This window comes from Theobroma cacao, chromosome 1, assembly GCF_053813885.1.
Source record: "Theobroma cacao isolate CCN51 chromosome 1, ASM5381388v1, whole genome shotgun sequence".
NCBI classification, from domain to species: Eukaryota; Viridiplantae; Streptophyta; class Magnoliopsida; order Malvales; family Malvaceae; genus Theobroma; species Theobroma cacao.
In genome coordinates this window covers 18,779,485-18,794,065 of record NC_142639.1, presented here as the reverse complement: position 1 = coordinate 18,794,065, position 14,581 = coordinate 18,779,485, and the positions used below count along the sequence as shown (strand labels likewise).

Here is a 14,581-nt window from a genome sequence, read left to right as displayed (position 1 = left end):
ATTTGTTTCCAAATTTTCACCATACACTTGTCCCACATATCTATAGCTTAGATAAAATTCTCAGACTTATCCAAAGTCTTGGTGGAGTAATTTTTAAAATTTACACTTTTACCCCCGTAAAAGTCAAAAATTACATTTTTGCCCCAAAAACTGAAAAATTGCCCATAGACATATTTTTCATCCCTTATACTCATACCATTCTCCAATTTGTCAAATGTGATCTAAATTCTCTCAAAATCTCAAATTTTGTCCACGGGTAGAAAAATTACCATTTTACCCCTAAACATCAAAATTTTCAATTTTTACCCAAATGAACCCTCAAACTCCGAACAATCATTTTTAGTCATTCCTTGACTATAAAATGTTAAATTTCATCCTACGATTCCTATTTGGACTAGTTCAAGGTTAAATCAATTCAAGTGTACTGTTAAGTACAATACCAGGTTTCGTCTATTCTTAGGGACTTTCCTAGCAAATAACATGCTACTCAGTGCATGTATGTTATGACATGTATTTATAGGGTCGGGTTTTACAACATTCAAGATTTTTTTCATCATTTTCCTCAATTGCCTTGAGAGCGATGCTTTGTCTCTTTATCTCTTCTCTAAATGCTTCATCCTTGTCTTTTTCATGTTTAAGAGTCATCTTTAATGCAAGTAGGGACCCTAGGAGCTCATCAAGCTTGAGACCATTTAAGTCCTTAGCTTCTTCTATGGTTGTTACTTCAGGTCTCCACGACCTTAGTAAACAATGAAGGATTTTTTTCACTAGTTGCACATTGGGAAATTCTTTTCCTAATCCTTTCAGTCCTCCTATGATCATTTGTAAATCTCTCATACATCTCTTTTATGGACTATCCATCTTTCACCTTGAATAACTCATAATCAAGTATCAACATACATATCTTTGATTCCTTCACTTGACTTGTGCCCTCATAGTAATTTTCTAATGTATCCCAAATTCCTTTTGCTACTGCACATAGCTACCCTATTAAATTCAACCTCACTAATACCACATAAGATAGCTGTCACAGCTTTGTGAATCAACAAAATTAGCTTTTTATCCTTGTCATCCCATTTAGCTTTAGTCTTAACACGTTTCATAACATCAACAGTTTTACTAGGAACATGAGGTCCATCAACAACAATATCCTAAAGATCCAAATCAATAAATTGTCTATAATTTTTAAACCTCATCATCTAAAATAGGTAGTTCTCGCCTTTAAATAAAGGAGGTTGCATCATAGAATGTCTTCCACCGATAAAACATGTAGATGCCATCTTTGCTACTTTCAGCTTTTTTTTAGGATCTCTCAAAAGTTGTTAAACTTGCAAAACTAGAGAACCTACTTTGATACCAATTGTTAGGAAGATAAGCTTAAAGTAACCAAAAGCGGGGTGAACTAGTTATGACTTAATGTAAAATAGCGAAAACAGAGCATAAGCTATACAAGTAAAGTACTAAAAGATAAGGAGTACTCAATTGGATTTTTATAAAGGTTCAGCCTCCCAATGCCTACATCATCTTCCTTGATAGCACAAGGACTTTGAATCCATTATCAACTTGCCTTTTCAATATGGTCAAGTGTAACCTTTACAAAAGGCCTTTTAATAGGATTAAGTGTAACCTTCATAACATGCCTTTCCACAAGATCAGGCATAACCTTAACCAAAACACTACCTTTTCAGGTTCAAGCACAACTTTTACACAAGATACAACCTTTTAAAGGATTAGACAAAACCCCTTTATCTTTTGCTTGGAGGTATACCTAATACAACAATGGATTTTCAAAAGAATCTCAAGCTCAAAATCTCTATGAAGGTTAATAAGATGTTTAGGTTAAAACAAATGAGATCATTCTCAAGTCAAATGAATGATGAGAGGAAGTTTAAGCTCAAGAAATATTAGCTAAAGGATAAAAATGTGATCTCTAGGTTCCGCTCTTACTGAAAGATAGGATTTTTCTACTTTTTGCTCTCTTGCTTGTTTTCCCTTTTTTGACTTTTCAAAATCTTTTTCAAAATTGTTCAAGATAGCTCAAATCACACTTTTAACATCCTCAAAGTAGAAATTTATAGGCCTTGTAATTTATTGCCCGTTGAAGTAAAATTTGAATCAGTTTTGTACCATCCAACCAACTTGCACAATTCTGTCACACGTAGAAATCGATTCTTTAATCATGAGTTGTCAATTCTTCATAAACTTTGGAGCTTTCTGTCTCTAAAGAATTTATTCTTCTTTTTTGAGATGTCAATTCTTCTTTTTTGAGATGTCAATTCTTCATAAAGACTGGAACTTTCTGCCTTTAGAGAATTGATTTTTCTTTCTTGAGATCTCTATTCTTCCACAATGTGGTTCAAAGGTGACACCTTTGCATTTTTGGAGAATCGATTCTTCTGCCTCAAGTGGTTGGTTCTTCATTGTTGACTAGTGCCAAAATTTGAACTTTAGCCTGACTTTTGACACTCCAATCTTATCCATTCATGCCATTTCTTTCTTGTTCACCAAGTTTCTGATCTTTGCTTTTAGTGCATCAATAACCGATATCTTCTCCATGTAGAATTGATTCTTTGTCTTCAAACTTGTGCTCTTTAGTTCATTCTTCACTCAAAACCCATTTTTTCTATTTGGGGAATCGATTTTCTTTTTCACATTTCTACCTTCTGTTCTCCTAGACTCAATTCTTACTCTTTGAGGTGTCGGTTCTCAATTCCAATAGCTTTTGTTTTTTATACAACTAACTTCTTCTTCTCTCAAAATCAATGCTTCACTATTTCTGTCGACTAATAACTAACTTCTCACATGTTCAGAATTGATTCTTCTTGTGATAAGGAAATAAATTTTGCTTTCTTTTCATTTAGGAATCAAATCTTTGCTTTTGAAAATTTGATTCTTACGCTGACAATTTGAGTTTGAAAACAAGAAATCTTTTGAGAAAACTTAGAAACAATTCTTTTAAGTTCAAGAGCATTATCATTTACTTTCAAAGCATATGCAATCAATTTTAGCATTTCAATATATCTTTCTTTTTAAGCTCAGCTTCAAAACATCCCTGAGGATTTTCTTCATATTCAAAAACATCTTCCATTCATTTTCAAAGCATCTTTAGTTCAATCAATTTGTCATTTTAAAACAAGAATAGAGTTAACATATATGAATATTATTTTATAAATAAAGATATTATTCACCTACTCTTAGTAGTGTCAAAAACATAATATTATTTTTGAAAGCAATGAAAATAAGAATATTTTACTTCAAACAATTTTGAAATATTGGTTCTATTTTAAAAAAGCAAGAATTAAACATGTTACCAAACATGCTTTTTATTACAATTTAAAAAAAAAAATAGAAGACGAAAGGGCACCTAAACTACCAAAGGAATGTTCGAATGAGCTCGATAAGTTGATACATGCCCAAGGTGGGATCTAAATGTTGAATTTTAGCCAGTTAGTCTTTGTGATCTTTTGGCCGTTTCCACTAATTTATTTTATTTGAGATATAATTGTATTTACTTCTATATTTTTCTATAGAAGTTTTTACCATGATCTCTTTGTCTTTATCCAAATTAACCAAAAAAACTATTCCTACATGGTTCAGAGGTTTATTAAGATTTGGTTTAGTATTACAATTGTAGTTGTGTTTAATTGCAATGTCAACATCATAAAATTGAAATAAAAATTTCAATTACAATGTATTTGTTTCCAATTGCAAAAGCAGCTACAACTTCCAATTGCCGTTCCACGTGATTTTCATTAAATCAAAAACATAAATACTTTCGCATTCATTTTTTGTATTGAATTAATTTTGAACCTAATTACAAACGGAAATCGTCATTTATTTATCATGGCAGTTATAATTTATTAATATCAATCTAGACCTAAAATTGATTAATATGGCAATTACACAACTCATTATAAGCCATAGCATTACCTTTTCACCCTTGCAAAGTCAGTGAGTGCATTTATCGAAGTCTATAAGTGGTTGGACCAGACACTATTGTCAAATTGATAATTTTCAAGATGCTTTTACTTCTTATCAATTCTTTGTCCTCCGTGAATGACGAAGTATCTTATTAGTTATGCAAAAATTTGTCCTCACGCATGCAGGACAACAAATTTTTCTTTCAGTGAGAGCATCTGATTCCTCTTGAAACAAAAGAAGAATAATGAGATTCCTTTAATGCTACAAACCACTGAGAAATGAAGAAACATCCGGGAGATTTTTTTAAGACTTGACATAGTGATCAATCTCAAAATAGCAAAACAAAAACAGATTATTATGTTATGACAAAAACCTCTCACGCCTATTGCTAGACGTAGATTGAAGTCGATAATATAAAATAATGCTCCAGAGAAATCAAGGATGAAGTAAGGATCCGGCGCCACCATCACCACAATCACCACTTCCACTTCCACCACCAACGCCACGACCAATGCCAGTGCCCAGACCACCAACATCACCGCCAAGGCCACCAATTCCACTGCCGAGTCCTCCAAGACCTCCAGTAGCTCCACCCAAGCCACCAAGGCCTCCTAAACCAGTGGAACCACCAAGTCCATCGATTCCACCAACTGCACCAATTCCACTCCCAATGCCGCCAAGGACACCGTCCCCGCCTCCAATGCCAACGCCTGCTCCAGCAATGCCACCAACCCCACCAAACGCAACGAAGTTCTTTTCGTCATCAAGACCAGTGCCACCAGGCACATTCCGAGCAGCCGTACTGCTGTGAATAACTGCAAGCGTAAGTACAAGAATTATAAAACACTTTGCCATCTCTCTCTTTTCAACTCAACTCTCTGCGCTAGCTGTACTCTTTGTGACTCGGGAATTGCTTGTAAGTTGAATTCTGAGTGCCATTAAATCAGTCCTTTTAATGACAATCTTAACTGTCCGGAGCAGTTGTTGGCTTTAACTGAACTTCAATGCCAGTCCATACCACCCCACCGTCTGCATTAAAAACAGCATATCCTTGAAAGCCATTAAGAAATTTTAACAAACTTATTTTAGGAAAATATTTAGTCAATAAGAGGAAAAAATGAGCAAAAAAATTAACATTGACAAAGATTTTGGTAACTGATGAGCCTATATGCTAAAATTAATGTGATAATGATGGTGACCATGTTTAGCAGACCAACGATTCTAATTATCTTTTTCTTTCCTATAATTGTTGAACAAAGCATCCATATAAAGATATCAATAGGAAGACCACCTAATATTTTGATTCAAAATTTTATCATCATAATATTGAAAAGACATGATCATAGCTTCATGTCCATCTAACAATCCCCATCCCGCTTCCCAATTCAAAGAAAAGACAAATCGCATATATATCTATTCTAAATTTTTATATATATTTTTGTCATTCTATTTAAATCACTAATTGGCAGTTGTTGGTCTACTATATGTATACTATTCACATATATTGTTGCCCTTTTTTATCGCTTTGGTAATGCATACCCATACCTTGAGCCTCACGGCAGTGTCAGCTAGCATGTCATATGCATGAAACTGGGAGATACTAAATTAAGAGAGAAATGTACCAATTAAAATTTAACAGAAAAAAAAAAAACAAAAGGAGCAAGAGAGATGGTTCCATCATCCAAGCAAGGTGTGTGTGGGACCCTGCATACTAATGGATACAACTGGCTGTTCTCCGTATTTAAATGCATTGTGATCTTTTTTGCTTTGCTGTTCATCGATCTCCCCTTCATGGCTCCAAGCTCAACTTCATGTCTCTACTGCCACTATCTAACCAACTCTAGCTCTCATTCATTACTCATTACTCACCCAGTAGTTACGTTTATGCTTAGGTTGGTATAATTTGTAGTAGCTATATTAATTGAGGACCCGGTAAATTTTATTTAGGTTAGGATGTTTTCATACTTACTTGGAATGCTCAATGCTTTGTTTGTTGATTTAGGGCATAGTGGTGTCACATTAATCTTTATAGTATTGTAAAATGAAAAAAACAAATGAACAATGTGGTGTTCAAACTTTCTTTATTGCTTATTAAAGTGAACCGATGCCAAAGCTACGTAGCAGGATTTATAATTAACAAAGATTTTGTTGTGGTAATATCATGATTATCTTAAATGTTTGATTATTATGTATTTTATAAAATTTTATCAACATTTGATAGTAAAAATTGTGAATAGTATTTCATATCATAGCAACAAATTGGTTATCATATACGCATCTTTAGTTTTATCTTGCTAATCAACATTTTACATATGTATAAACATATCTTCTTACAAAATGTGTAAAAGGTTGTTCTATATTCAGTGACAAACAACTTGTTGTCCAAAAAAATATAGTGAATTTGGTTCATACAAGATATTCTAAATAAGTTGTGTCAACATTATAGACAACATTCATATTTTTCTAACTAGAAAAACTGACTTCACATTATAGACAACATTATAGACAACATCTAGCACTGCATAATTAAAATTACAATCACATATTAATGTAGATAATAATTAAAACTTATGATGCACTTTAACAAGTTTCCTTAGATCAAACAATGGAATCTCTTCAAGGAAATATTCTCTTAAATGGTTAGGTTAAGCTAAAATCTCAAAAATCTAACTACTTAAGCCCTCAAAATGTGTTAAAATAACTTTATCCCCAAACTTAAGATTTTGCTAGTCTACAAGCAAAACATGAAATAAAATGTAATAACTCAAATAAAGAAAACACTTAACTCAAAATCAATTGCACCATTTCATTCATCACCTTTAATATCCTCAAAATTTAATCCATATTCATAAATCTAAGCAACACACAAATATTATTCAAGTTCATGTTTCAATTCAAATCCAAGCCTATTGTTAAATGAATTTCCATGTGTGTGTGCAATCTTTTCACCTAGAACATTGTAGTATCCAGATAAGTTTATATTCAAGCAAAATCCAAATTAGTAATTAAATTCCATAAGTTTACTTTTTATCTCTCTCTCCAATAATATAGACTAATACTAAGTTAAAATCAATAGGGCTTTAACTAGCTTGCAATGTATGGCTAGGGCTAAGGTTGGATATGGGATAATGTATAGCTCAAATCACTTGAAGCACATAGTCAATATAGGACCTATTCATAACTTTATTTTCCTTTACCTCATATACCCCTTTTTTCTTTTTTTTTATCAAAATTTTTCTTTTGAGCAACATTTCAAACTTTTTCTTTTTCCTCTACCCTTTTCCTTTTTCTCTTTTTTTTCTTTTAAATATTACTCCCCCAAACTTATTTCTTTTATTGGGTAGTGAGAGGAATGCAGTCATATTTTGAACTTTTCATCACTTTTCATCCTTACCACCTCTTTCACTATTTAGGTCATAACACTTCCTAAATTGACTTATGCACTTAGGAGTGAGGGGTGCCAAAATTGTTGGAAATATTAATTTAAGTGTTTAGGCTAAAAATTAAGTGTTCAAATAAAGAAAAGGTGTCATTAGGCTCAAAAAGAGTAAACTAAGGATAGATTATGTAAGGTAGGCTAAAAAGGCTCAATCGGTCCAAATATGTCCTAAATCATATCTTTAAGATTTCACCTCGACAGAGAATCAAACAAATTCTAGAACTCAATACATAATTCAGAAATTCACATTCACATAAACCTTATCTAAATATGTACAATGAATTTAAGCAAAATATATAGTCCTCAAAATGTACAAATCTCATCCTAACAATGAAGCTTAGCATAAGAATTCACATAACATTCAAACAATATCCACATGTTTTAAAGAATCAAGGTAAATATATAACTAGGTTTTCATCATTGGATACTTAAATTCAAAGAAATTGGTGCAATTAAATTTAGCTCCTGTTTTTAAAACATGCATGAAATTTTATAAAAAATTAACGAAAATAAACTAACCTAAAATATCACAAAAACTAATAAGAGTAAAACCCTCCCCCAAACTTAAATTGCACATTGTCCTCAATGTGAAAAGCTAAAAAGAATAAGGAAAATATACTCCCCTATCAATGGTGATAGTGCATTGAAAGCTTTAATTTTCTTTCTCCTTATCTCCATACTTCCCAAACTTGCATACTCAACAAAACAAGCTAGGAAAAGGTTATAACTACTTTTTTAAATATAAAATCAAAAACTAACTAAAATAACAACTAAATCTAAAAGGATATAGCTTGGGTTGCCTCGCAAGAAATGCTTCTTTATAATCGATAACTCGACTATGATACCACTTTATTGTTGTTAATTGGACTAATTGAGGATATTTGGTGATCCAATTCACCTGCCAAATAATGTTGGAGATGCTACCCATTCACTCTGAAGGTTCTGGTAACTTCACTACAAATATCTATTGCACCACACGGATAGACATTAACCATCTTGTAAGGAAAAAGCTTGCACACAAATAAACATTATTGCTAAAAACTTGCAATCGATATTGCACATGCAAGTATATGTATCGAACAAGTAATATAAACAGTAAGTCTAGAGTCATATCCCACGGGGATTTACTCCTAATTCTTTACTAAGTACTAAAATTATGACAAATTAATCTTATTTGAGTAACTCAATTTTGTAAACAATTAATTAAAACTAACTTCAATCAAAAACTAAACTAATTAAAAAAAAGTTAAAAATTCACTAGAAAAAGGCAATATATTAAAACCTAAGATTATGGGTTCATTCAATACTTCATCTGATACTAGCTTATCTTATTATTTACATTCATGGGTGGTTTTACTAACCTAGAATCCAAAGCTACATACAAGTCTCCGTCGAGATGCTTGCACAAATACCTAACTTAATTAGGTCATTATATGTCTATAGTAATCAATTAAATAAGGTTCATTAAGCTAGTGTTCTAATTTAGCTATATATGAAAATCGGCATATGTCTACCCGAATCGTAAATTAGAACACCTAAGTGATGTGAAGATACACTAATCAAATCTTAGTCCATTCTAAAATCTTTCTATCAAGTCTCAATTAGATTCACAAATCAATTAATTGATGGCTAGGCAATCAAAAGCGTTAAGAACATATTTGAATAAGCAAAACTTTACCCATTCATAATGAATAAAAGAGAAACTAATATTCAAATTACATGCTGAAATCCACCACAATGCTAGAAAAATAGTTTAGCTCATAATATCTAATAAAAACAATATCCAAAGAAATTTAACCATGAATCCTAGTCAAAGAAAATAAAAGAAAGAAACTAATTATAGAAGCTTTGCAATCTCAATTCACTCTCAAATTCTCTTGTTTTCTTGCTTTGTTCTTGGCTCTTTTTTTCCAGAATAGTTACGTGCTGACTCCTTTTTAAAACCTCTAAAAAAGGTCCCTTAAATAGGCTCCAAATAATCTCATTTCCAAAATCCCATCAAATTTTTATTTTTAGAAAATTGTTTGGCATCGTGACCATGTTTAGTCGGTGTCGCGGTGCTGCCTTTTTTGCTATAGTAGCACTGCGACCTTCCTTTCTTGGCGATGCAGCTCTCTAGGCTCAAAAGTTTATATGGTGCCCTTCCTTTCACCAGCACTGTAGCCTTGCTCTCCTTAGCACTACGGCCTTGGCTTCCTTGACGCTACAACCTTGAGTAACTCAAGGACGCAGACTTCCTCCACATGCTGCGTTGTGTAAAACTACAACAATCCAACATCTTCCAATGTGATTTTCACCTTCATCAAATCTAAACTGGGTGAAGCAATAAACATGAAAGTTTTATCCCTGTCACTTATCTTTCTAATGGCTCAACAGTCACGTCAATTGAACTTCTAGAGTGAAAGATATACTTCAAATACAACATCATGTTCAGTCCATGCATTCTATTGTAGTGCTCGACTTATACAAATATTTTACTACTATTTGATCAAAACTACACAAAGTGATAAACACATAATTGTAGCCCTTCCTCTTAACATTCTAGTGGTCTAAGAATCACCTCATTTGGTAATTGCTCTAGGACTACTGCAGTGCTTCAACTTTGACAACCTTTTTGACCATCTTTGAGGCCTAACTAGGCAAAGTGGTAAACATGAAAGTTGTAGATCCTTCTCTTATCTTTCCAATAGTCGAATAATCATCTCGTTTAGAGTTTTGTATAAAGAGTTATGGTTGAAATACCAAAACTTATGAACTAAAAGTCTGCACCCTAAAATTGCTTTTCGTCTTTCATTAAAATTCTTCCTTCATTAAACCTACAAAAGCACAAATAAATCAATAACAACCTATCTTAATCACAATAACACCAAATTAATATAAAATTAACTAAGATTATATTGACTCACCTAAATTAACTAATTTGAATTTATTTAAATAAAACCTACTAATTTCTATGCATTATAACAAGAACTAAGCTAAATTACTATCAAAATTAAGCCCAAATAACTCTATATCATAGAGTTATCATTTATCCAGTGCTGAGATTTTGGAACAACTAGATGCAATTCCTAATATCACATGTGGAGCAGAGGTTGATGACCATAAGCTTTTGGGTTTTGGGCAAACCCATAACTGGATGAAGAAAAGTATTTTTTTGGAGTTACCATAGTGGAGTACAAATCTCATTCGTCACAACTTGGATGTGATGCATATTGAGCGTAATGTCTTTGATAATATATTCAACACGATGATGGATGTTTCGGGGAAGGCAAAAGACAATATAAAGGCTTGAAAAGATTTAAAGGTGTGTTGTAGGCGACCAAAATTAAATTAGTTATGCATAATTGTGAACTATATACACTGAAGGCTTCATACACTTTAACTAAAAAGCAAAAGAAAACTGTGTGTGTTTGGGTGAAACAATTACAACTACCAAATGGTTTTACCTCTAATATTGCAAATTATGTGAATGAACAAGAGTGCAAATTTTATGGGATGAAAAGTCATGATTGTCATGTTTTATGCAGCGTTTTCTCCCAATTGCATTTTGCAATGGTTCTTCACACTATTTAGAGAGCAATTATTGATATCTCATATTTCTTTCATGATATATGTGCAACCGAAATGTGTTTTGATCATATCAATGCATGGGAAGGAAAACTTGTGGGAACCATATACAAATTGGAGAAGATTTTTATCCTTGACTCAACGGAATATTTGCCGATCCACTTGGAATATGAAGCTAAGGTTGGAGGACCACTCCATTATTGATGGATGTATCCTTAAGAGAGGTATTAGGAGCCACACATGTAATTTGCTAATTATTTTAGGGTTACTATGAGAATCTAACAATCACATTGATCTTCAAGGTCTTGCATCATTAAAAAAAAAAATCATAATCAAGCATTTATGGAAGGTTCCATTTGTGAAGCATATCTCATCGAGGAAATATCAATGTTTTGGTTGATGTACTTTGAACCTACAATCCCAACAAGAATGAATCAGGTCCCACGAAATGATGATCGTTGAGAGGTTTATGCATCCGATCGTCTTTTGATTTTCACGCATCCCAACTAACCTTTAGGTTCATTCGAGAAATGGTGATCCTTAGAGGAGGATGAGTTTGATGTTGTAGAACTATATGTACTAATGAATTGTGATGAGATATTACCATAAATGGAGTGTTTAAGTCGATTACAAGTTTAGAAAATTATGAAAAGTTAATGGCATTAATTCAATATATGTTCATTCTATGTTTAAGATGTTTGATGATATGGTGAAAAGAGAATGATATGGTATTACTGACAAGGAATTGTACAAAATCCATGATGCAACCTCTCGAAATTGGTTGAAAAAATATGTAAGTTATCATTTATCAATCTAATTGTAAGTGTTAAAATAACACTTGAAATAATTATATGGCATGTCACTTTCTCGTAAGTGGCTCAACATGTGAATCAAATTGATTCTCGTTTAGTAGGCATGTCGCACAATGGTGGTCGTATAGCGATGTGTTACAAATGTTACTATGTGAATGGATAGAAGTTCCATACATTGGAATATGGAGAAAATCGTTCCACAATAAATAGTGGTGTCTATATCAAAGGAAGTTGCTATAATGATTACAATCGTGACTTTTATAGTTTGATGGTCGATATCGTTGAGTTATAATATTTTGGTGTAAATAATCGAGTAGTTTTGTTCAAATGTCATTAGCTTGGTATTGAAAAAGATCTTAGAGTTAATCTTGTTCATGGGTTGGTCGAAATTAGACACAACTCAATTCTTGCTAGTAAAGAGCCTTTTGTTTTAGCCGAACAAGCTACTCAAGTTTACTATAGTCCAAACCCTGAGGAGATCCTAACCCGGCGGCCAGTGGCAGCCACCATCAAGCTGACGGTACCAGTGGGAGGAGCATGACCCGCGCCACTAGTGGGTCCTGCTTTGGGGTAGTATCGACTGAATCTGATGGCCTTTCGCAAAGACTTCAACGCCTAAACCCAAAAGTACAAGCCCAACACTTTTATGGTAGTCACCATAACCGCCTTCAAAGACAACACCTTCGAGTTCACCATGAAGTCTCCCTCCGTGACATGGTACTTGAAGAAAGCAGCGGGTATCGAGTCCGGTAGCAGCTGGCCAAGTCACGTGATCGCCACTACGTTGTCCGTCAGACATATATACGAGATTGCCAAGGTTAAGCAATCGGATCCTTATTGTCAATACATGTCCCTTGAGAGTATTTGTAAGTCCATTATTGGGACGGCTAATACAATGGGGATTAAGGTGGTCAATGAGTTAGATTAGTTTGTTCATTTCACGAACATGTAATGGTCTTTTTCATACTCTTGTTACTGCATTTGTTCTCCACCGTGTTCGAAACATTGTCTGTGTGGGAAGTTGTTTCATTGTCTTTGAGACCTTTGACATGTATTTGTTGGATAATTTCTGCAACTTTCAAAGATTATTTCAATTCAATGCTTAAAAAAAAAAGTTTACTATAGTCCATACCCATCAAACAAAAGAGATTGATGTGATTGGTGGACAGTGTTCAAAACAAAAGCTCAAAGTCAATTTGATATTTTGAATAATGAAGGGTTGTATCAAGAAGATGAAGACAATATCAATACACAATTTGATAATCCTTCAAACAACCTTGACAGCAATACAATTCTTGTTAGTGGTGAATATGAAGAGGTTAATATGTTTGTTAAGGTCAAAAATAATGAAGAAGATGATGACGATGAATGAGTTGAAGGAGAAAATAAAGAGATAGAGGAAGATACACAAGAAGACGATGATAGTGAAAGAGATGATCCTGAAGATGAGAATGATGAAATGAGTTTTCCTGTTCAAATGATGATTGATGGTTGATGGTCACAGAATTACATTTATTAACAATACTTAATATTAATGATTATGCATTACATTTATTGTCAATTCATAATAATGGTTAGTTGATAATGTGTTGATAGATTTTTGCATAGTCATGGTTAAATACAAAACTACTGCTAGCCCTTAAGCACAATCGAATGGAGTAGGTAATTTAGCTGCGTAACCTCCGATTCCACCTCCTCACTCTTCACCATCGGCTGTGAGACCTCTGATTCCACCTCAGTCATTGATACCATTGATATCTATTCTTATGCCCACACCAGCGACTACTCCATTCGATCTAGAGGAAACGCTACCAACTCTAACTACTGCCACAACTAAGTCAAACTCTGTATCATAATCTAGGGGCTGAGGGCTGAGTGTAGGCTTGCCTACTCTTACCAATCCGGAGAGACATAATTTACAATTATTAACTTATTTCATTATATGTAGTAAATTCATTAATGTGTTTTAATACAGATGTATTGATTTTGTAGTACTTTATGGAGACTGGAATGACTCCAACCATCACAAGAATAATCAAGAGACACTTTAGTGGGCCTTGGGCTACATGAAGGTTGATTTCTACTGTCGTGAAATATGACATGTGGCGTAAATTTAAGGTACCATATTGTTATTATATATTTACCAAGGTTTCCGTTAACGATACTAATATAAATATTTATTTTTAATGTAGGAGTCTTTTACATGGGTTGATACCGATGCTACAATGATCTACAACATATGGGAGAAAATTTGTAAGGACCGGTTAAAAGATCTGTTTGTGGACGAGAGCGAGAACTCCAAAAGGGATGTGAGCACTCGTCATGATATCCTCTTGACTAAGTGGAAGGCACGCCACTAGATCATTATAAAGGTTTGGGACCAACAAGTCGATAATGTCTGGGCCAGGCTTATATGGTAGCGTCGATTTGCAAAGGCCTAGGAAAACCACTTGACAGAGAAAGACGGTAGCATAGAAAAGCACACAAAGGGTTTTTTACCTTTTGCTTTTCATCAGAAGAAAATGGTATGCGTTCTTAACTCGAAAAGTCAATAATGTGAGCATTTTGTTATTGTCGTTGTGTTGTTGATGACTACGAAGCGAAGCCATGCATATGTTTCGATGTTGCATTTGTTTTTCTTCCAAATGTGTTATGTGTTGTCATTGTTTTACGATTTTAAAACATGTTGTCATTGTGTTGAGGATTGTGGAAACATGCATATTGGTGATGATACGTTTTTTTTCTTATTGTGATTGCAGTCCGAGATGCTACAAAGACCAACGACATTCTTCGAGGTTTTGGAGCACACTCACAAGTGACAAAAAGGTATCGAAGAGTTTGT

General features: G+C 33.6%; 1 protein-coding gene and 1 pseudogene across 1 annotated transcript; one reads left to right on the top strand and one right to left on the bottom strand.

Annotated features, from left to right (window-relative positions):
- Positions 1-4,200: 4,200 nt before the first annotated feature.
- Positions 4,201-4,827, bottom strand: LOC18612845 (uncharacterized). Its single transcript, XM_018120481.2, has one exon. The coding sequence runs from the start codon at positions 4,774-4,776 to the stop codon at positions 4,357-4,359; it is 420 nt and encodes a 139-aa protein (XP_017975970.1). The 5' UTR covers positions 4,777-4,827; the 3' UTR covers positions 4,201-4,356.
- Positions 4,828-10,984: 6,157 nt separating this feature from the next.
- Positions 10,985-12,667, top strand: LOC108661366 (large ribosomal subunit protein uL11m pseudogene; annotated as a pseudogene).
- Positions 12,668-14,581: the final 1,914 nt, after the last annotated feature.